General features: G+C 38.8%; 1 protein-coding gene across 12 annotated transcripts in view; it reads left to right on the top strand.

The window, feature by feature from the left end:
- Positions 1 to 23,680, top strand: part of RC3H1 (ring finger and CCCH-type domains 1) — a 63,316-nt gene that overhangs the window by 4,885 nt on the left and 34,751 nt on the right. For 10 of the 12 annotated variants that reach the window (XM_075507863.1, XM_075507870.1, XM_075507869.1 and 7 more), the window contains exon 2: positions 19,143 to 19,522. In XM_075507863.1, the coding sequence (XP_075363978.1) occupies positions 19,292 to 19,522 (231 nt within the window). In that variant the 5' untranslated portion in view covers positions 19,143 to 19,291. Of the gene's footprint in view, positions 1 to 12,824; positions 12,938 to 19,142; positions 19,523 to 23,680 lie in introns of those variants that run through there. The other 2 variants (XM_075507861.1, XM_075507872.1) reach the window with 2 other exon arrangements.

Here is a 23,680-nt window from a genome sequence, read left to right as displayed (position 1 = left end):
TATGTTAATCAGACTTCTGTAGTAGGACTGTGCTTCAGCTACAAGACAACTGAAGAAACAAAGTGTGTGGAGTAGCTGAAGTAACTGAAATGTGCTAGTCTAGGAGAATCTAGATCTTGCAGGTGGTTCCTGATTTCTTTTGGTTTGCTTTTTTCGTTTTAACAAGGAAAGTCTGGTTTGTCTCATCCCTCTACTATGTCAGTTTAATAGGTGTCTTTAAAATGATCTAATTAACTACTGTTTAAAAGCAGGATGTTAAGATTAACATAAAATCTGGGCATTCCAAATGTCATTATTTTTCAGGATGCTTCCATGTTTATCAGACTGTGTCAGGATAAGCTTTGAAGGTAGAGGTATGGTTGGTTTTAAACCTGTTGTTCATAATAAAATCCTGGTTGATCAGCTGATGGAGCAGTAGTGCTTATAGCCTTGTTCTAAAGGTTTTCTCAGAACTTCCCCTGAAATCATTTGTAGCAATTACTTCAGTTCAAATGGTGAGCAAGTTGGAAGGTTTTTCAGTTACAACTTTTAACTTCCCTACTGTTTTGAAAGGAGACTGCTACTAGAGTAGCAGGAATCTTGTCTCTTTATTATGCATTGAAGGTCTCCATGGACCTGCAAGCTAATTATTTTTGATAAATTGTGGCAGGCAGTGTTGGTCTCCAACTCAAATTTCAGAGCTATCTTTTGAGCAAAAGGAGTGAGGTTCAGTGAAGGTATTACAAAGTGAATGAACTGAAATCCATGCTGAGGGTTTTAATTACCTACTTATTAATAAACCAGCTCCTGTGGAACATTACCAATGTTCAGTAGCATATAACTTTCTCTGTGCTTTGTTTTTAGAGTAAACATTATTCATACTGACTTAGCACTCTTCACTTTTTGTAGCAGTTATGCTTGAATGAGTGACTGTGTAACATAAATGCCCTTCAGAAGTGGGCGAAATAGAACTCTTACTGTTGACTTACTTTTCTTGTAAGTCACTTTCTTTCAGTTTGTTCCCCCCCTTCCTTTTGTTATCAGTTTAGAATGGAAATCCTTCAGGTACTATTTGATGTTAGGAACTGTACAAACAAATGAAAGTGTTAAGACTTCCTTATCCAGTGTTTGTATCTGATGAATCTGGTACTTGCAGTACAGCAAGACTAAAGTGTTTTGTCCCCTTTTTTTATTTTTTTAATTCTGTACTAAGATGCAAGAACCAAAGGAGAGACCTTGAAATTAATGGCCACTAAATTTGAAAGAAAGAATAGAAAGTGAATTTGATTAGCTTACATGGTGTTCTGAAATTGTGGCGTGCTGCATAAACATTATTTTATGACCACTAATAATTGTGGCAGTTATGCAGGCCTAATGATAATTAAATCTCATGTTTCTGACTGTAAGCTGTTCTCTGGGAGGCTCAGTAGGAAATTTTCCCCTGCCTTTACAAGTGAATGTTTGCTAATGAGATCCTGAAAAATCTGCTCATGCTCATGAGTCTGGTGAAGCAATCATTTCTGTTTGTGATGTTTCACAGTTTAAAATTCCTATTTCAGTTCATTTTACACAAATCAGGCCTGGGGTTTATGCCACAGTGAAGTGCTCTGAGTAGTTTGAGGAGACACGAAACAGCAAAGTGCTATCCTGCTTCAGACAGGAGGTATGGAAGAAAGAGTAGGAGTGCATACATACTGTGAAGCAAGCCTCAGCCTCCCCCCTCTATAAATGAAACGTCTTTCCAGTAATGTACAACATATTTTCTTGCTTGGTTAGGTAGGTATTTCTTGAGCTCTTCTAGAGCAATTAAGAAGTCTGTTTTACATGGCATTTTGGCAATTGTTTTTAGACATGTCTGAGGAGCTCAGGTGTTTACATGTAACATACCAAATTGTCCAAGTACCCCGTTGTAAACAACAGAACCAGTTAGTCAAATTCAAAAGATCTTGATAAATAGCTGTTTATTATAATACTGAAATTGTCGTTGGTCACCTGCATTGTTACTTATTGTGTGGGTAGACGTTAACATTAAAAAATTTTTGGAAGCTGGAAGATGACTAGCTCTTATTTAGCAGCTCCAGGAGGACAGTAATTCTTAGTCTTACTCTCTTTGTAAAGAGAATGTGGATTTTGTTTCAAAAATGGATGAGAACAGGGCAAAGCCTCACAAATTACTAAAGCAATTACAAAGAAAATACCACTCTCCCATGTATCTTCCAGACTTGAAATGACTTCTCTGTAAGGAGTCTTTATTTCTGTGCTTGCTAAAATGCTCTGTTTTCTTGTAGGCTATTTCTTTTTCCTGGATCCATGGGTGTATTCACCTCTCCTGTTCTCTTTAATGGTCTTTCATTCTCTGGTATTAATTAGCTTCTTTCCTTCGAAGTGAAATTTTTTTTTTTAGTTTAACTTTGTCCTGAACCAGTATTCAATTTGGCTAGCTAATGCAGGTAACAGAGACAGCATATTGCCTATTAATTTTGTTGCTTTGACAATTCAGACTTGCAGGATGGGCTGTTTGGATAATGGAGCAACCGTGGGACTCTTTGTTCTTGGACTTTACTGGGGACTAGCAAAATGTCACTGCTTCCTCTGGAACTGGTGAGAAGTTAGGGAGTATTGTTCATGGCGCACTCCCTCGTGACTACTTTGGCTCTTGCTGTAAATTTGAAAGGAGAAAGATAAAAATAAGTTAGGCTAAACTGGCTTGATGGAATGGACTGGGTAAGTTAAACCAGAGGCTACGACTCAGGCTGTCCTTCCTGTTTGTGAGTCATTCTCTTGTTTAATTGTGTGAAAAGGCCTCCTGTAGAATTAATTAAAAGAGAGGTCTTAGTAGTGCTGCAAAAAGCTTTAGTTAAAATGGTGAATTTTAATTCTAGTCTTCTGTGTTTAACCAGTCTTTAAGGATGGAAGCCTGGACACTATAACTTCTTTGTAGGTGATTCATGCAACAAGTGGAAAGCAAATGTTGTTCAGGAAAGTGAGAATTAGTTAAACTTTGGTTGCTTGGAATAGTCCAGACTATTTTAAATGTGACTGTTTTGTTGCCAGCTGTTACTGGATTCTACAGAAAAGGTGTGAGCCATCAGGGGTGTCTTCTGGACTTGCTAATGCTTGTGCGCATTGTTAGTCTCATGTATTTGTGTCCTGTACTAAATCACGTGATAGCTGGCTGAAAACATTGCTTCTGTCATACCTTTTTATGCTGTTTATCTACCGTGTTGTACTTTATACAGAGCCTTTTCCTGACTTGAAGATGGCTTACTTCATGATTCCCTCTGCTTTTTCTCTTCTGAATCATCTATTGCATTTTTCAAGTTTAAGGATGTATTTGTGTTAAGGATCTTCAGGGAGACAAATAATTTGTTTTGCATTGATAAATGTGATTTAGTGCACAGAAAATATGCTCAAAGTAAGGGTTGACGGTGTGTTTGGAAACCCTCTAAATCATCCATCTCTCTGCTTTTTCATAGAAGTAAGAGGCTGCCTATCAATAACAGTAGGTGACCGGAGATATCAGGAATAACCTTGTTCTGACTTGTGTCAGAATGCATTGGGAAATGTAGCTTTTCAGTTTTCCCTTCAGTGATGCTGCTTAGCATTTCAGTGGTGACTTGGGACATAGAAATAAAAGGTCTGTCAGAGTGCAGGATATTTCTTACTTTTATTATTAAAATAATAAAGTGAAAGGCTGTGGACAAAGCTCTCCTAAACACTTTACCAGAAAGCAAAAAGGCATAGCCCAGTTGGTACTTTCCAGGCTAAGGACCTGTATTGCGATGTCACCTTTGATGGCCTGCTTGGATTTTGAGGGTAGCATTTCTCTTTCAGCCTCCTGTTTTGAGGGCTGCTGGTAGAGAAGGGCACACTTCTGGTTAAAGTAAGAGAGATCTGGTAGTGGAGACCTGACAGCTTCGTGGCTGCAAAGCAAAATAAATTCCACAGGTTATACTTGTACTAAATTGATCCCTTTTCTCTAATTATTACCAGAGTTAAGAAGACATCTTCTCACTGAGCACTGTAATTTTTGCAGAATACATTCGGGGCGGGGGGAATGCTTGACAAAATTTTCATCTCTCCTTAATGTGTAATGTTCTGTCTCATTTCTGTAGCATTTGCAAAAAGGAAGGAATAAAAATAGGACTAATAAGATGACATAAAAACTGGCAAGTTGCTTTCAGGCTTTTTTTTTGGCGTTTATTCCTGTACCAGGTGTATCAGAAATTAATCAGTTGCATTATTCTACATTAAGTGTCGAAGTCTCTGCACTGTAGTTCATAGAAATGAAATATTTCCCCCCTGGTTTTATAAGTCTGAGATTTTACATGGCTTCAGCAAGCAGAGAGATCTGTAGTTAGCTTTTCTGGTCACTCCTTTCTCAGTGGAACTTCTCAGTCAAATGTTTCTAACAAAATAGCACACCAAAAAAAATAGGACTGGGTGGGGATGTCTCTGGGTGTTTTTCTGAGGAGGAATTATATGATCGCAGCCATTTTTATGTGGGTTTTCAGCTTCGCTAGACCAGTTTAGAATAGAACAACTTGAGCTCTGTCAAGCTGAAGCTTGGGCTTGATGTAGATGTTTTCAGGACATACCAGGAAGAAAGGCGTCTACAGAAATACTTGGTATCAGTAAGGTAAATTATACATCGGTATTTGAGGGTGTAATGGTGTGGCTATCGCGTTAGGCACTGCAAGATGAGAATGGGGTGTGGTGTCAGTATTACTCACTAGGTATTAAAACGATCACAGGCTTATTTTCTTTTATGTAAAATCTGAAGGGGAAAAAACCCCATTCCACTGTGTCTTCCTGTGAGTAATATATGAATTCACCTGATAAATAAAATGTTAGTTGCCCTTCCCCCCACCCCCTTCCCCAAGACAGGGGAAAAAGAAAGCTTAGACGGGGTTCATTTGCCAGGTCATGTGACAGTAATTGGCAGCCTTCAGGAAGGGGAAGTGAGTGACGGCAATCCTTTCCTTCAAGCGCATCTGATAAGTTCTGAAATTATATTAACGAATTAGTGTAGCTTTTGAGAAGTGGGAATAGAATCAGTCATGTTGATGTGACAAGCTGGTATGTAAGCTGTCATTACAGAATGAAAATTGACAGTAAGCCTGTGAAAATCCAGTGACTGCAGTATGCTAATAAATACATTTAAATACTTTGTTCCTGTTAGGTTTTGTATATTGAAGAAAATAACTCCCAGTGCAATTATGAGGGCTTCAGTAGTGCTATTACAGGTGGCTTTGGCTTACAGATTTTGAGAATTTTCTTTTTTGAATTGTTTCTCATTCAGCTTTATCTTACTGTCGTTGCTTTTGTTCCCAAAACAGTGAGTGGCTAAATACAGGAATGTGGAAAGGGGTGTTGACTGCATGGGTGGTAAGATGGTTTCAATGCCTAGTTTTCCCTTCCTATGTCTTATCATGTATTTAGATACCTGCTGTTTAATCAGGGGCTTAAACAATTCAAGACAGAGGGAATTTAAATGATTGAGTCATACAAATACTGCCTGTGCAAGGCTTACTTGTCACTTACCCTGGCTTGATCTGCAGCAATAGAGGTGTGATTGGCAGCTAAGTGCATCCATTCTATTTTAAGACTCTAAAAGAAGGAAACTTAAAAAATAGAAGTAGCTTTCTGTGTAGTCCCTGTGTACAGTAACTGTAAAACATTTATCAGATTTACTCTCAAGGTACTGGAATAGGTAATGTTGCAGTCAGGGCGGGTGAAGGCTCAAACACTTAGTCTCATAGCAGCCTGTGATGGTGTGCCTATTAAAAGCTCTTGGTGGGCTGTGACCACTACAAGGAGGGGATTGCTAATGGAAGTTAAAACACCCAGTTGAAGTACAAAGATGCTTGACTGGGCAGCTACTGTTGTTTTCTATCTGAGTATCTTCCAGTCCTTAGTTTTCCATGAGTGACATCTAATCTTTTGTGAATAAGGTTCATTAAAAGCAAGAATAGACTTCCGTTAAAAAGGTAGACTAGTTCAGCATGCTGTGGAGAACTATGTATTTCTTACTAATAGAACTCTGGCAATAGAGTCTGTGAGATGGTGTCCTGTGTACTTTTTATTTTACATCATTCTTGTTGCTGATACTGCTATAATATAGTTGTAATATGTTTTCAGAGATAAATACATCTTTTAAGACTTAGCATTATAAACTGAGAATGAGAACATTGTTTTTCATGGACTGCTCCACTTAGAACAAGTTTCATGCAAAGCAAGCAGTAAATAAGAGAACTTTCTTTGAAAAGACAAAATTACGTGTCTGGAGTTGAACTGCTTTTACAAGGCCAGAGCAGCAATTCATCAAGTCAGCAGTGGATTTTTAATAGGTAACTTCTCAGAATTATTATATTTTGCCCTCTTGCTCGGATGACTTTCAAGTTTTGTAACTTTAAATAATTTAATTGCCAATACAAGCACTTTTAAGTAATTCAAAACCTCTTAAGAGGAAGTAAGGTACTCTTTTTCTCCCATTTGAATTCAAGCTCCTGCAAAAAATAAATATAGCTTTTATCCATTACTGATTGGAGGATCAATGGGATGTTGGAGGTTTGGGTTTTTTCTCTTATACATGACTGTCTTGCATTGTTTGCTATATTTAAAAAAAAATTTAAAAAGCAGGGGAAAAAAAAAAGCTTTCATTTTTGTGGTTAAGCTCCGAGATGTTTGTTATTGGTTAAGAGTAGGTGTTTAATGGAAACCGTGAGACTTGAGCCTTTTGTTTCCACTCACTAAAACCACAAGTACTGTTTTTAATGATCTTGTAAAGCTGTGAAGAAAGATGCTATTTTTATAAATCTCGAAGGTAAGTGAGACTAACACCAAAGCAGCAAAATATTTAAGTGTGGGTTTTTTGGGGTGTTGTTTTTTGGTTTTGGGGGTTTTTTTTCCTTATAATTGAAGGTTACATGAAAAGTCTCATTCAAAAGGAGTACCTTGCCCCAGGCTATTTCAGGCCTCTGGAACTGCTCTTTTTAGGAGTGCTACAAATTGAATCACCGAGTGCCAGTAGCATTTAAAGCAAATGAGGCTCAATTACGTTCTGAGTCAGAAGTACCTGAATTAACCTGCTTTTCAGCAACAGTTGTGTGACCTCTCCTACTGATATTTAAAGACTTTAAGCCCTGTGTCAGTGGTAATTTAACACTACTTAAAAGTGATGAGCAGGTTTGTCTGTCCTGAATAGTGTTTGGATTTTTACAACAAAACTATGCTCAAGAGGTGTAGAGAAAATTTTGAATAGTATGTTGACTAGTTAATTTTTTTTTATGCAACTGTTACAACAGAGCTGAAACTCTCCAGGCTCGGTGCCATTTCTGCAACAAGCTGCGTCTTAACCTTGGATGACTCCAGAGCTTTAGTGTAGACTAGGTTACGTTATTAAAACAAAATTGCAGTCTGTGTCATGGAAACAAGCAGAATAGTCATCTGTGAAACTTACATTTTTCATCTTAATATTCCTGCTATTATTACCAATGAAGCTACTACAGGGCTAGCCAAAGGAGGATATCTGTCTTAGTTTGGTCCCTGTAAGCTATTTTTGTATCAGCTATTGTAGCATTTACATGATTGCTTCTTTGTTTGCAACTCTGGTTCTAGGAGCAGTAGGAAAACTTGGGAGTTATGGACTGCTACAGCATTCTTTTATCTTCTTTAGCTAGCACTTTGCTCAGTGCTATAACCATGATGAGCCGAAAAGATGGTTTTGACTATATTTGTGTGACTTTCACTGTCAAGAAACATTGGTTAAATCTAGATGTGAAGCATTATTTTTGAAACACAGAAAATTTTTAGGTGGATTTAGTATAAAGGAACAATTCCACAGGTTGTTGTCGCTTCAGTTCCTTATTCCATTTCACCTACTCTCATCATGCCAAACTGTTAGCCTAGTCATCCTCATTGTTAGGATTGCTTAATAGCATTTAAATCTAGTTAAAATTTAGCCAATGCTTTACAGATGGCTTCCATTAATGAAGACATACTTAAAAATCTGTGTTGCCCTGGTTGTGCCAAAATAAGCTGCTCACGAAACTACACCTAAAAACTTGACAAATATGTGTTGATGCTAAAAGAGGCTGTCTTGAAGTTTCCCTCTTCTGTGCTTCCCCCACTCTTTCCCTTATGTTTCTAGGACTGCTTGACCATTTAACAGATCTGGAACAGCTTTTGGAGCCTGTTAGAAGCTAATGTGGGAAGGAAAGGGATTTGGTTTTGACAGGCTTAGGTCCCTTGTGCAGATGACACATGTCAGATCTAGAGCTGGCTCGAGAGTACTTTCTGAGAAGCAGGTCTGACTTGCCCCACTGTAAGCCATGCATGAAACTGCACTGAAAAGGCCAAATAGGTAAAGTTTCATTATCTGTCTTCATTGGTGGTAGAATGAAAACATAAGTCTGGATGTTTAGTCCTCACAAGGATAAGATGGTTAACCCATGTTAGCTTGTGATAAGCAATGCAGGTTATTATCTGCTGTCTTAGTAGAGTTTCATTATCTGTCTTCATTGGTGGTAGAATGAAAACATAAGTCTGGATGTTTAGTCCTCACAAGGATAAGATGGTTAACCCATGTTAGCTTGTGATAAGCAATGCAGGTTATTATCTGCTGTCTTAGTAGAGATGAGATTCTGTTGCTGCAGCATTAAATCTCATCTGGAGTGTCATGCTTGTAGGTAGTGGCTATGATTGGTCTTTGTTTACAGCTTGGGTCTTTTCACTAGTCTTTTAAGAATTCTCTTTTTAGTTCTAGACAGGATGAGTGCAGCTAGACTTAAGCTGTGATCTGGGAGAGAAATGGGGAAAACCTAGATTATCTTCTATTAGCAGCTCCTCAGTCTGCCTGCCTCCACTTATTGGAAGTGGTTGTTATGACTGCAGTGTTGTGGTAAGCAGAATAGTGTTTCAACAGCTGTTTTCAAATGTGCATCTTTTCTCTGAAGTTGATGGTGCCATAGAGTTTCTTACTGATATAGAAATGATATCACATGGTTGACTGAACAGGTGCCTGAAGTAGAGGAGCTGAATTTTTGAAGCTGATGTAGTTTAATAATTCTGTCTCAAAATCTTTGAGAGGAGGGTGTAACAGGGTATAGAATTATAATAAGGCTCGGGGTGAAAAAACTTCTTTGTCATTGTGAACTCCTGCTGTGATGAAATGTATGTGCCAGCAAACTAGGTGCTCCACTGCCTTTTGAAATAACATCACAGTAGTCTAGAGATTTTGTATGCAACATATAATAAGACATCCCTTCTTGTGATTACAGTATGTTTAAAATGAACTCATGAATTAAAAAACAAGCAGACCAGCAACTACATCTGTAGTTTTGTTTAAAAATTCATTAGCTGTTTTCATGGCTCTTGGATGACTTTGTGCTTTTATTAAAAGAGCTTTTTGATGTTTAAGTGCTGTCTTCCAAAATAAAATTGCTTTGAAGGTAAATAGAATAACTGAAGCTTTATTAGAGACTACTGTTATGTAAACAGTTATTAACATGATGCTGTTTGACATCTATTTTTAAAATGGGGGCAGCATCAAGTGACAAGAAAAACCACCTCCAAATCAAAGAAATTAAAGGGGGACACACACCACTAAAGAGGAATTTCTGAGATGAAGTTTTCGAATGGACACTTAAAATATTTGTTTTCTGAATACCTGTGAAGTTCTATGTAAAATGGGATTTTACATTTACATTTTACTTTCAGTGACTTATTGAAATAGAAGCCGCCTCTTTCCTGTGCTTGACAGTAGCAGGTGTATTCACTTAATACTGTTCTTACAGTGTATTTTAGCATTTCCTTACTATTGCACCTGGAATTTTGGACACATGAGGTTTGGGGTTTTTTTTTTAAATGTACTAGGTAGTTTGAAAACAAATAAAAACATTTTTGGGAGAGTGAACAGTGTAATGCTAACTTTTGAACATAAGGGGAAGGAGGTGGCAAGGAACTTCAGACTATTACTCGATTCTAGTCTTGTAAGTCTATGAAAGAAATGTTTTCAGTAATATTTTCACAGTATACTACAAAAAAGCATGTGTGCACACAAAGCACCCAAAAACATCCAGCTTTGGCAATTTATGGAATGGTTTTTTTGTCTTTTCAGAGAGAGTGTTTCTTTTACAGAAGTTTGCTGGGTGGGGAGGTGGAATTATTAAAGGTTGTATTGTAGGTTGGAGGCTGATTAGCTTTTTTGGACAGTTTTTGACCAGTGTCTCCAGCCAGGCTTTAATTCTCCCCTTCTCTGTCTCGTTTCACATCGCAATGATAGCATTACTGTAGCTGTAGTGTCACTGACATCGAAGCAGAATTACAGCTGCTGAATCAGGTTGGGAGAGAAGCTCTTACTGGAGAGTGGGTGGCAAGCAACACTTTCTAATTTTTTGTTAGGCGGGGGGGGGGTATGCTTTCACTTTCATTGAATTATGCTGGGTCTTAACTAAATGATTCATGTCTACTTATCTCAGTCTAAGAAATGATAAAGGCATTGCAGTGGCAACAAGATCTTCCCCCTTCCTTTCCTAAATTTACTTTTCATCTACCGAACACCTATAGTAGTAGTCAGGTAACAGTAGATTATTCCTGCATGAAAAAGAATGATACTGGCCTTAGTAATTTTGATCTTTAATATGGTTTCTCATTAGCAGATACCAGTCTTATTACTGCTATGATACTTTTGATACTTCAGATCACTAAAAGGTGTATAGAAAAAAAAAATTTTGCTTCAGTAGGTTAGGACTCAGATGCCTGTTCTTTCACCTGTGCCTGTGCAGCTGAAGTGTTTGCAGTCTCCAGAATGCTATCCGGTTCCCATTGCTTTCTCTTCTTGAAGTTTACTACTTAGATTTTTATTTTAGATGAGCTGTTTGTGTGGCTGATTTGTTGCCCTGTTTCAGTTAAAATGAGGTATTGGTTGTGTAATTGCTGTCCACCCACATTTCTGCCTACCTGTGTTTATTAATAAAGATCTACATTTAAAACTGCTGGCTTAAACCGGGGAAGAACTATGCAAACAGTTCAGCTGGAATATCTTAGAAAGGAATGAGTAAGGAAGAGTAGTGACTTCTCTAGCTGACACCAAGTGGTAATGTGTGTCTGTACCCTTGAATCTGCAGACTTTTACATGCTTGTCCTGTTTATCTTTACTATGGCTTCTTTCATGGGTGATCTTATGGCAAGCACTAGCAAATCTGGAAGTTGTGTTTTGTTTGTTTGTTTTTTAAACCAACCAAACAAAACTTTTTTGCAATATAGGCTTCTGTATAAACCCTGAAAAACTGTGATAGGAGAGATTGGTCCTCCTGGACACACAAACTTAAACCTGTTTTTTCTGGTCTTCTAGTATGGATAAGGAATTGTCCTCTCTTAACTTCGCCAATCACTTGAAAAAGGCCTCAGACCTCAGTAATGTCAGAATATAATTCTTTGGGGGCACATTAATTGCTTAATCGTTAGCTCTAGTTTTCAAATTTGTAGTTGTTGCAATTCTTTTGGTTATTTGGGTGTTCAGAAAGCAACTGTTCAAACATGTATCTGCTTCTGGGAAAAGCAAATTATTTGCTTGCCTCCTCAGGAGCAGGATTCATAGCTCTTGAGTATTTGACCAGTTAAACCAAAGTCTCTCTTCTGAAAACTGTTGTGGATATTTCAGTGCCTTCTGCCTTTCTCTTCTGTTAATCTATTTGGTTCTGCCTTGATTTTTTAATCCGTTTTAATCATTGTGTTACTGTTATAGTCATTTTCATTGACAAATGCAAGAACTCTTAATTTGAAATGAAAGGAACCTGTTCTAGGCATGCTTGTCTGCTATTAACTCCCTAGACTTAATCATCTATGGACTTGGGATTCTTTATGATTGGTAGAATAGATCATGAAACCATTTAGTATTAAGAGTTGGTCACTTCCCCTTTCTTTTAAATAAGCTGTAGGGGATGTATAATATCAACCAGACATTACAAACGTAATCACGTATATCTTCGCTGAAAATTTACTGTTCAAGCCATGTGCAGATTTTATGTCTTGAGGGTTTTAACCTTCCTCTACACACATATAGTCTTTTAATGTTCATGGCCGTAATGGTGCAAGGCTAGTGATTGAATGTTTAGTGAGCAGAAGAGGTCAAGAAAATGACGTATTAGCTTTCATTCAGGTTTGTTTTTTCCTGTGAAACACTGGGTAAATAACTTTTATTCAGTAGTTTTCTGTTCTGTAGTAAAACATTAGCTCTTGCCTCACAGGATGTTGTGAAGCTTAAATCATTGTAAATTGCTTTTAGATTCTCTGTTGGGGAGGTACTGTGGTAGAGTTGTGATGTTGGGGTTTTTTTTTTGTTTCCCTCGTGTTGTTACAAGCCAGGACGTTTCAAACGAGGGATAACGTCTTGTCCTTAGGTGGTCCCATTTTCCTAAGGTACTTTACAGACTACTGAATAAGACTTTTGCATGAAAGTAGATGAACTTCTTCCTTTGTTTACACAGTCAAAATAAAAATTACTGAGGATAAAAGAAAGCAGATCTTGAATGGTATTTTACTGAGCTTCAGTGAGTTTGGGACAGAATTTTGATGGTGTTCATGATTTTATCTTTTTTTCTTTCTCTTTTTTTTTTTTCTTTTAAAGAGACTTATTATATGGCCACTGAAGTCTGTTGGTGTTTATGTAACTTTGAAAGAAGGGTGGGAACATGTGTTACACACAAACTTCCAGGATTTGCTGCTGGGTGGGAATTTCTTTTGTTACAGAGCGCTCTTCTGGGTGAGTGTTCAGTGTTGGGGAGTGCGCACGCGAGCAGGCATGCGTGCAGTGCAGAGGAGGAATGAGGAACTGAAGCACTTGCCGTCAGTTGACGGTGTACAGCGAAGTTTCAGAGAGCAAAAAAGTTTCAATCTATCGGAAATACTACTCTGGGCTTATTGTATTAGTGTTCATGGAGCTCCCCAGGTGGAGGTAAGAAGCTTTTTCTTCTACCTACTCTGATCAGGCATGGGCTTTCTCTCTCTTTTTCATTTTTTTTCAGAGGTTTTTCTGTAGAACTGGATATGGAAAACACAGCTAGCATGATTTTCTGTGAACTGTGAAGCTGGCAGTATGGGGTGTTTGTGTGTGTGTGGCTTCAGCATGCCTTTTGAGAACAAAGTGTTGAGTCTCTGTAAACAACCCATTACTTCTGGCTGGTCAGGGTTACCCATGAGTTATTAGGTCAGTTTTTCCCTAAAATGAAATTCAGGACTTTTTAAAGTATTAGGTCCTGCACTTCTCCTCAGGAAAGAGAGGAAAGACACTTTAGTGTTCTCAGAAATGCTGTTTATTACATAGAGCGCACTGGAATGGAAAATTTACTTAAATAGGTTCTGTGAAGCACTGGTGATAATTAGTCGTGTCTGGCTCTAGGCAAGCATGGAGAGGTCCAGTTGTTGGGTAGGGTTGCACTGTGGGTATCTGGTAATCCTGATTAGTTAGGAATTGTTCTGGTATTATCTGTTCATTTCATTTAGGTTGTTGGTTTATTTTTAATCTCATGTGTCAGAGAGATTTTGAAGTAGTTAGTGTATCACAGAACCAGTCCCACAGGAGAGAGAATTGTGTCTTTGGCTAGGTTACTTTTTCTCAGCAATTTTTGTTACTACCAAGGAGTGAGAGTCTTTAAAAGAATTAATAAAATGGTATTTTCTTTATTAGACTAAATTATAGATAGCCAAGAGCTGTATTTGCGTGAGCAGATCAGTTGGCAAGCCTGAGTTTGTTTTGGCAGTGAGGACCTGCTTTAGTGTTAAGTTGTGCACTAAATAGGCTTACTTATGTTCACTGTTAACTGTTACAGGAAATTGTGCTCGTTTTATTTCTGAGTAAGACTCGGCAAAAATGAAGTGGCTTCAGGACTAAAAAGCAGACAATAAAAATTACTATTATTCAGAATTTTGATCTTCGAATGTCAAGATGATGATGATGGTATTGCTTGGGTAAGAAAAGCTTAGTGAAATGCCAGAGAGATATGTAAAAACATGGGAGCAGGTAATGCTCTTAGGAGTTGTATATACTGAAATGGCAGAAACTGAGCAGAGGGTGCCCTGTAGGTGTGCTGAGTCATCTGCCTTAAACTGTAACATGACTTACTGTGGACTGCTGCTGGGAAAGATCAGCGCTAACTTGTGCATGACGAAGTGGCATGTGATACATCCGTGCTAGTACATGTTAGGTCCAAATAACTTGTTTGAAGGAAGTCGGTATATACTTGGTACCTGTACCGAAGGACTTGGCGAGTGTGATTAATTTAAATTAATTAAATTGAAATGAATTTAATTTGGTAGCGTTAGGTTTACGGTTGGACTTGATGATCTTAAAGGTCTTTTCCAACCTATACAATTCTGTGATTCTGTAAAGGGAGTTAAATTTTAACTGAAAACAGAAGAGTCGTCCTGTATGTCATCATGTGCGAAACTTGATGCCAGTGGATATTGGTACAAAGTGTTCTGCATTTTAAAAACATTTTATTCTCGAGGATTGAATCTGCAAAGCTTTCTAGCTATGTGTGGAAGGCTCTGGCCATCACAGACATAACACAGCTTGGACAGGAGACTGCATTACCCCTCTGCATTGTAGTATGGCAGAGTAAGGAATGTAATAAAGCGTTGAGCAGTTGTCCTGGTGGTTTACAGAATGATCCTGTCTTTCTCTGAAGCACTGGCAGGGTCCCAGAGGAGACAGGTCACTGATCTGATTACAGTGTGACACTTTCAGTCTGGGCTGAAGGATGGAATTTCAAGGATTTTTTGAGGGTGGGGGAAGGGCCCAAAAGAGAGAAGTTTTTTCAGGTGGTTCTAGCTGTGGATAGAAACAGCTTATGCAGGGCTAAGCAGGAGGAGGAGACTTGCATACAGGTTTTTTGTATCTTCAAACTCAGAAAAAAATGGAATAAATCTGTCTCTGATCCCAATGTAGTATTCAAGGTCTATGTCTTGGGGCATCTTCATTCTTAATTACAGCTTCTTGTCTTCTAGTTTATGTACTGTGGATGTGTCTTTTTTTTAGTTTTTTGTTTTCTTGGGTTTTGGCATATCTTCATTTTCCTCAATCATGCAGAAAGAAGTGTGTGTGTGTGTATGTGTATATAGTTAAAGTGTTGGAAGCTAACAGGTATGAAATACTTGGCAAATTGAGAGAGTGGGTTAAAATGTCATAATATTATGGGGAGAGGGATTTTATTTAAATGGGTATGTCTTTTATAAATGCATTCTTTGCATTTTGCTCACCTCTGGCATAATGCTGGATAGAAACATTTTAAAAAAAAAAAGTTGTACCATGAAAGTGTGAATATGCTTTTCCTACCTTATCTCTACAAGGAAATGTTATCTTTCTCTAGTAATGATGGTCCCAGTAGCTGTCTGTGATAATGAAACTCTTGTTTCCATAATTTTATTGCCGTTTGTAACCTCTCCTGTTTAAAGTAGCTCTTTGAAATTAGAGAATATTTTGTTTCCAGTTATTTCCAAGGTCACAGCAAGCCACAAACCTTGCAAAAAGGCACACATCTTTCCCCATCTGTATGCTTTGTGCCTGGGAGAGATTTATGTTGTATCTCAGCACTTGATTCTGCTTCCTTGTCTGAAGATTGAAGATCTAGCAGGAAAACTGGACTATGTACATGGAGAGCTGTGGCGGCAGCAGCAGTACTTGGTTTGGTGCCAGCCTCTATGCATACAGCTCATGAACTGTCATTCCCTGTGATGCCATTCCTATCTTATGTGGGACTGGAGGAATTCCACAGTCCTGTGCTGATCTGCTTGGCAGATTTATTAGCAGAGCAGGGTTGTTGCTCAAACAGCTATTCTTTTCTCCTGTGGGGAAAAGGTTGGCTGGATGAAGCCAGTTAGCCATCTGTTCCAGCAGTTAGACCGTGGTGAAACAGATGATTTCCTGAGGTTTCTCCCAGCCGTATCTTCTATTGTCAGTGTTATCTGTGGCCTTCCTCTGGCATTTAGGCACCAGTATGTGTCCACAGGAACTGCAGTGTCTGTTGAAATGAGGGGTAGGAGAGAAGCCCATCACGGGTGAGGGGGAACTGTCACCCACTGGTGAAACGTGCCTTTCTAGTGATTGCATATCCACAGTCAGGGCTGTGGGTTTTCCATTCACACGTGATGTGCCCTTGTATTCTGGCAGTTTGGTGCCAGGCTTGGGCTCATTAGGACCCTTCTGAGAGTTGTGCTTGTGTGTAAGCTTTGCTTCTGTTGTTCTCTGGAGACCTGCCTTGATAAGGGATCAGGGATGCCACTAATTACTCCCTCCCTTCCCAGACTTCTTTCAACTGTTGAGATTGTAAATAAATATGACATATTTCATTATGCCAGTTGTCTGGAGTGGCCAGAGGTACAGGTAGGAACAACATGTCTCTGGTATTTTTTGGTTGCTGTTTGTTTGTTGTTGGTTTGGTTTTTGTTGTTTTGTTTTTTTGTGGTGGTTTTTTTTTTTTTTTTAAATTAGTTAACTAGTGTTAAAGTTGTGTTCAACTCCTTTTTTTCCAGTTCAGAGCCTGGGATGGTGGAGTCTCCATGTCCACATCCACTTTCTAGTGTTGATGGTATAGCTTTGTGTTAGCTTCTGGGTTTAGATTTCCTCAGTACGAAACTGCTCTTTTCCTTAATGCTTGCTTAATAATCAGTGTTTCAAATAGACTGTTCAAATTGTTTCTGAATTGCAGATTAGTTTGGGAAATTGTTGGTAGATATTTTAATACCAGTGTGGTAGAAAGGAAGCAATATGATTCAGCTCTTAAATTTTGAACCTCAGATGGTATTTCATAGCACAGCAATACCTACACTAGATTTATCAAGCTGTGTACTACTATTTGCAGAAGGATTTTTGTGGAGTTTCAAGGTAATTTCTATTACAGAGTTGTTTTACAAAGAATGAGTCTAGCTGGAATAATCGATACCAAGATTTACTTAAAAATATATAAAGGGGGCAGAGAGGGGGAGGAAGGCTTGGGAATAAATTTCTGGGTGTTTTAGACAGTTAGCTCAGTCAAGTAACTTACAAGTATAAATGTTTTCATTGGGGTTATGATGATAGAGTAGTAATGGGAATGATTTGGCTGTCTGCTGACAAGATGAAAAAAATTGATTTGCTATTAAAGAGGTAATTTGGAGGGGGGGACAACACCCTGAACAACCTTGGCAGACCTTCTAGTTGTGCAGTGGTGGTGTTAAGGTTAATCACATGCAGTGCCTCTTCCTCAGTACCAGCCTGTCTGGTAGTATTGATTTCTTATTGATTCCTTGTCAGCTGGTAAACAGTGGCTGTGTGGCATTGTACGTTGTCTTTTGAAGATAGAAGTAAATTTTTATTAGCTTTAGAACTAAGTTTTAATGGTTTGTTGATTAAACGTGGCTAAAAGCTTAACTAGTAACTCTTCATTGTTTGCCTTGGCAAAAAAATGTTAACTGTGAACAACATTGCACTAAATTCTGGAACAAAAACGTGAGGCTTTTCAGAGTGTCTGTTTTAGCATTAGATTTTTGTTGCTGTTTTAAAATGCTTTGATTCTGAATGGCACAAGTCCTAACTTGAGGCTTTTCAGAGTGTCTGTTTTAGTATTAGATTTTTGTTGCTGTTTTAAAATGCTTTGATTCTGAATGGCACAAGTCCTAACTTGAAGTTTCTCTCTTTGCCTTTACTTAGAATTGAGATTTTAATTTTGAGGGTTTTTTAAGCTAAGATTTGATAAAAGGTTGCCGTTTTGCTGATCTAAGAACTTTATATCTGAACAGATACTAGCAAGCAAGTGCACACTCCTTGGTTATGAAAGCTAAGCCAATGATGTGTGGGAAAGTGAAACTAAACACATTTGGGTGGTTGGGGTGGGGTTTTTTGTTGTTGTTTTGCTGCTTGATTTAGAAAAATCGTTTGGTAGTAAATCTATGTGAGCTGCACTGTTTTTTGCCAACTTCATTGGTGATAGAAAGTAAGCCAGACATCAGAAATATTTTTATTACCAACTTTCCTTTTGATAATTCTTTTCATATCACTTCATCTGTCTACTCTTATATTTCTCCTCACATGCAGAGTTCTGCTTTTATTTAATTCTTTTGTCCCATAGAGATGTCTTATCTTCCGTTCCCTTATAATTAGTAACATTTGATCCTCTTAGCATTTTGATTCAGAAGTGCCAAGTGATAAAGACCTCCCAGGTTCTTCTCTGTTGTAATATTTCAGTGTAATCTCTCAATGCATTAAAAACTTTACTTTCTCTGTCAGTATAATCTCTAGGTAGGCAATTAATGATATAAATCAGGGTTAGAAAAGGATCCTTGAGAAACAGTTGTCACTCTTCCAGTCCAAAGTGACTTCTAGAAATTTTCTTCCTGCTTTTGAGGGATGGAGCTGCTTGGTAGGCAGACTGAGGGCAAGTTATCAATGCTGAATTATACCCAGTAATGCATGGAGATTCTCAGGGTAACTGAGATGTGACTGGATAAGTCCACGTGGTACCGTGCAGCTCTGTACAGATCAGTTTGTGTGAAGGTGCTGTAGTAGCAGTACATAGTATTACCTAGCATTGTGCATGAGCTGTATTGCATGCAGACAGTGTCTGACTGTACCCTGAGCCATTCATCCATTTCTTCTTGAGGCTGTTGCAGCTTAGATGTTTAGGCAGAGTCATTGTGTGCCAGTCCAGAGACCACTGAACTCGGAAGAAAGCTTGCTTGTTTTGGCTGAAGCCTTGTCTAAGCAAAATTACTTAAAGCTCACAATAAGTACTGTAAAAAAATTGTTTTAATGGAATAAGTACAACAGCCCTTCAAAAATTCTTTTTCTTATTCAAATCTAGTTATGTTAATTGGCTCATTTGTAAAGAAAAAAAGAACATAAAACCTGAAAGCTAATTAGTCTTACAACTTTAATGAGATAGTCATCTATCTTGGTTGTTTGGGGTTTTTTTAAGCTGCGTAACAGCAGAAATGGTTTTAAGTGGCTTTTTCAGTGCCAGAGACCAGCTGGAATTAAAGCAAGTCATGACTTAGTCCCCTATTTAATGTCAGAACTGCACTCCTAGTTCAGCTATACTTCTACAAGTGGTATTTACCTAGGACAAAGGATTTCACGGGCCTGTTCCAGTAGAGAATGCTAACTTCCTGTTTCTGTTTTCTTTTAGGTTATGTTTCACACTATGTGCTGACTGTCTGTACTTACAGAAGATATTTAAAAACAAACGGACTTTTTTTTTTTTTTTTTTTTCAAAAATTTTGATTCCAGTGGAATCTGTGCTTTAGATTTTTGTCTTGTCAATTAACTCCTGAAGCAATGCCTGTACAAGCTCCACAATGGACGGATTTTCTCTCCTGCCCGATTTGCACACAGACTTTCGACGAAACAATCCGGAAGCCCATCAGCTTGGGTTGTGGCCACACTGTCTGCAAGATGTGCCTCAACAAGCTCCACCGTAAGGCATGCCCTTTTGACCAGACCACTATCAATACGGACATTGAACTCCTTCCTGTGAACTCAGCCTTGCTGCAGCTAGTGGGTGCTCAGGTATCAGTGCTTTTTCTTTTTTTTAATCTGTTTCTATGTTGTTTTTCTTCTTTCTTTTAGTAAGACAAGTAATGAATAAAGAATATGACTCTGTGTTAATGGTGTGGACGTCTACCTTTTTGTAGACTGACTTTGACGAATACAGGTTTTAGACCTTTGACATGCTGTAGCAGAGGTGCCTGGAACAATAGTTCAAATCTTGATTCTACCGGTTGCTGACTGTGATTTTTTTTTTTTGTGTTACATCTAATTTAGTGTAACCATGGACTGTCAGCAGAACAGGTTGGTTCTGTTCCCTTCCTTCTTCCCTAACTCGTATCTAGCCATGCTCTGTCAAAAGGATGAACTGGATCAGTGAGCTTATCTTGTGGGAAGTCATTCTTCCGTGGTAGGTTACTTGCTTTACCATATTCACCCTATGGACTTGTGATTGGTTGTCCCAAAAGCAGGAGGGAAGAGTAAGGGAAGTGGGACAGACCCCTCTGGTAGCAGTCTTTATACTGCCTTATGTTTAATTTGAGACTGTGCTCTGGAAATGTAGCTTCCTGAGCTGACATGTTAATCTAAATCCATATAGGTGAATGGGGGGAGCCTGCCCAAGACTCCCCTTTCTGCTGGAATGGGTACTCGTGAGGTCAGCTGAACTGGTGGTCTGATGAAGATGAGTACTCCGGTGGCACTGGTACTGACAGCAGCTAGAGGAGAGGGGCAGGGATGTGTGGAAACCAGGATCGCCCTGTTCGGTTGCAGCACAGACTTAAATTGGCATAAGCTTATCATGGTTAGATCACTGGTAGTTTCCTGTGACCCATACCTCCCAAGGCTGGACAGGATTGTGGTCTTGGGGAGAGGAGGGACAATCATGTCTAACTTAGGGGAGAGGATAAAAATGTAGATGGGATGCAGTTATCATAGAGGGGTTATTGTTTTCCCTTGTTCTGTTTCCATGTCTGGGCTCAGCAGAGTTGGAGGCAGCAGAAAATTCAGTGAGATCTATAGTTCAGGGAAAAGGGAAGAGTTATGTTTTGGAGAAACTTTAAAAGATGTTGAAGAAAGAAAGATGCTGTTATGCTTTTTATTAGGTACTGTGACCTAGAGATCCAAACATGCTTTTGCCACTTCTTTTTTTGTTCGGTTTATCAAGTAACATGACTGATTTGTTGTTGTTCTTTTGCGGTGTATGGCATAGAAGTTATATCAGAAGTTTTAAAACTGAGTTGTGTTTCTGGCTGTGCTAAGTGACTCATCCTGCTCTGCAGGAGAGGGTGATGAGACTGTGCGCTTCCATTTCTGTGATATGTGTATGCTGCCATTTTTGAAGAGCTTCCCAGCAGTGTGAAATCTGTGAGTGATGCCATAAATAAATATTGTTATTCTCTTTCTTGTATCTCCTTCCTTCCTCTCTGGAGTTTCTAGAATAGTTCCAGCTATATCCAAAGGTTCACACTTATGATAAACGTCTTTTTCCTTCTGCATTTTTTTGGTTGTTTTGTGTGCATTTGTTAAGCTTTGTGAGAAGCTATGTGATAGCTTTAACTTGATCTTTGCCTGAGTTAAAATTTCCATAAAAACAAGATCCTCTGGAATAAGATGGTAAATCACCCTGCCTCTGTTACAGGTAATTGAGAATTTTATTCTGGTTTTGCTAGTTAGCCAACCAGAGTTTCCTCATCCATATGTGCGTGAGGTATGAAGAAGGAAGAGTGGCTTTATGATAGTATTGTAGTTGTCTTAGCGCTCTGAACTCTAGGTTCAGACTTTGAATTAATGACATAATTTTTGTGCTCTTTTTTTATATCTTAAATTTTTATGTGATCAAGACTCATAGGACCTTGTTTCACAGTGACCTTAAAGCTGCAAATGCCACCAAAAGAGACAGTGTTCCCTTCCCCCTCATTTGCCACTCATTCCTGCATGTATGCTGCTCGCTGCATTCTGATACCTAAACAATAATTGGTGATCTTAGCTGGGGTTTTATTACTGACAAACTTTCCCCTTAAGAGAAATTTGCACCACCTCCCCCCCAGCTCCTAATTTCAATGAGCATGTGAACGAAATCAGCATTCAGTATAACTCACCTTCCTTTCCCTTCCTGGCACCTGTTGTAGTGTTTACCAGACTATGGAGTACTAGAAAATAAGTATGCCACTTTGCTGTGAAGGACAGAGAAACAGTTGCTATTTTCCACTAGTCTCTCTAGGGTTATTTTTCTGTCTTTTTACAGAAAAAGGCTTGGTTAAGGACAAACAAAAAAAAGAGTACTTTCAGTAATTTTGAACTTTGTGAGCAGCAAGCCAGCTTATGGAGCATGAGTAGTATCAACAACTTCAGTGAAACAAAGCCCATTTTCCTGTTCTTCTACTTCTTGGTTTAGTTTCAGGAGGGTGTATGTGTCATTAACGTCCCCTAATCTCCAACAAACCCTTGTACACCTTAACCTGAGTCCATGGAGACGTGTAATACTTTATTTTTAAATGATAAATTTAAAAAAAAACAGGTTTCATTTTAGAAGGAAGTACAGTGCAACACAATTAAAGCTTTTATTTGGGGGGAAGAAGAACAGTTTGTTCTTTTCTCTTTGGGGAGGCTTCTGAGGAGTTCACACGTCTATAAGTGTTAAGTGCTTTTTTGCTGGAGGCAGAGGAGGGGACCAGGCAGTCTGAAGAAACAAATCTATTCTGCCGTGACTGGCAGCAAGGATAGGATTCCAGGGCAAGTCACGTTGGCTGGCTTTCTTCGAGCAGCCACAATGGGTGAAATAAGCAGGACTGTACTTCTGGGGAAAATGTACTAAATTTGTCACACAGGCACCCGGGGAGGCAGTAAGCTATTTCTCTGACAGTAGTATTATCTCTCTGTGTAGGTTTTGTCACTTTAATGGTGAAAAGAGTTGGTTTCTTACTTGAATTACCGGCTGTTTCTCAGTTTTCCCTCTCCCCACCCCTTTCCAAAAATGCAACCTGTTGCCTAGGTTATAGCCACACTTGATGTGAAAATTAACTGTTGCAGAGACTCAAATTTCTGCTGCCCCGCTGTAGCATGGTACACATCAACAGTGGTTACAGAGCCTATTCTGGAAGGCAGTGGTTAGGCAATTCAGCCCACCTATAGATAAGTTCAGCTGCATAAGATGATGGCAGTGAGAAGGGATGGTAAGGGGAAGATGAGAATTATTATTCCTGGGAGAGCTGGAAATAAGTGAGTGCCTAAGCAGGAGCTAAGTGTATTGTGATGGAAGGGAGGTACAGTGGCCTTGAACACAAATCAAAAAGGCATTCATGGGGCACCTTGCTTTTTAAACTTCTTGGGTAAAGAAATCCCTTAAGCTAGTTTCTATGGGAATGAGGTTTTGAATTTTAACTATTCAAGCATCCACATATTACTCACTATATGCAACTATTTTAAACATTCACTAGGCCAGTGTTTTGAAGGTGCATAATCATGGATCTGTCATCTAATCTCTTCCCTCCTGTTTTTTTTAACACATGAAACATCAGTATGCATGTTCCAAACAGGTGACATTATGTGGTAAAAATTCCTGTGGTGCTTTAATTTCTTTCATAGTCTCCTGCTGGACATGATAAATACAATGCTAGTCATTAGGCAACGGAATCGTGTATATGACAACTGGTGGAGTGATCTTAACTCACGGCCCTTTCAAAAGGGGAAGATTACAATTGCAGAGATATTAGTGGCACGTTTGATAATGTTGTATTGTAACTTTTGGTGAAATGAGGTACCACAAAAGAGGAATTAACTGTGAAGAAGTTGTGCAAACTCTTGAGAAACTGAAGACAGTAGGTTTTGGGTTTTGTTTGCATGTTGTTTGTTTGTTTTTGGCAGGAAGCAAATTATCCGTTTGTGGGGGGGGGTGGGGGGGTGGGGTGTCAAACCAGACAAAAAGGGGTTTGGTCTGTTTAACATGTTCTCATTCTGTGCAATTATATGTCTAATGGTAATTAGTGACAACTCAAGCTGACATCCTTCATCAAATGACACTTAAATCATCAGTTCAAAATCACTGCCTGGTGTGAGATGATGCTTTAGCGATTTTTCCGGTCCCCTTCCTCATGCTGTCATAACCTGCCTCTTCCCACAGCCACAAGTAGTCATACCAATGGGTGGCATTCCACTGCCAGGATACTTGCAGTCATTGCC

The sequence above is a fragment of the Mycteria americana genome, chromosome 7, assembly GCF_035582795.1.
Source record: "Mycteria americana isolate JAX WOST 10 ecotype Jacksonville Zoo and Gardens chromosome 7, USCA_MyAme_1.0, whole genome shotgun sequence".
In the NCBI taxonomy this organism is placed as follows: Eukaryota; Metazoa; Chordata; class Aves; order Ciconiiformes; family Ciconiidae; genus Mycteria; species Mycteria americana.
The sequence above is the reverse complement of the archived record's forward strand: the minus strand, read 5'-3'. Positions and strand labels throughout refer to the sequence as shown.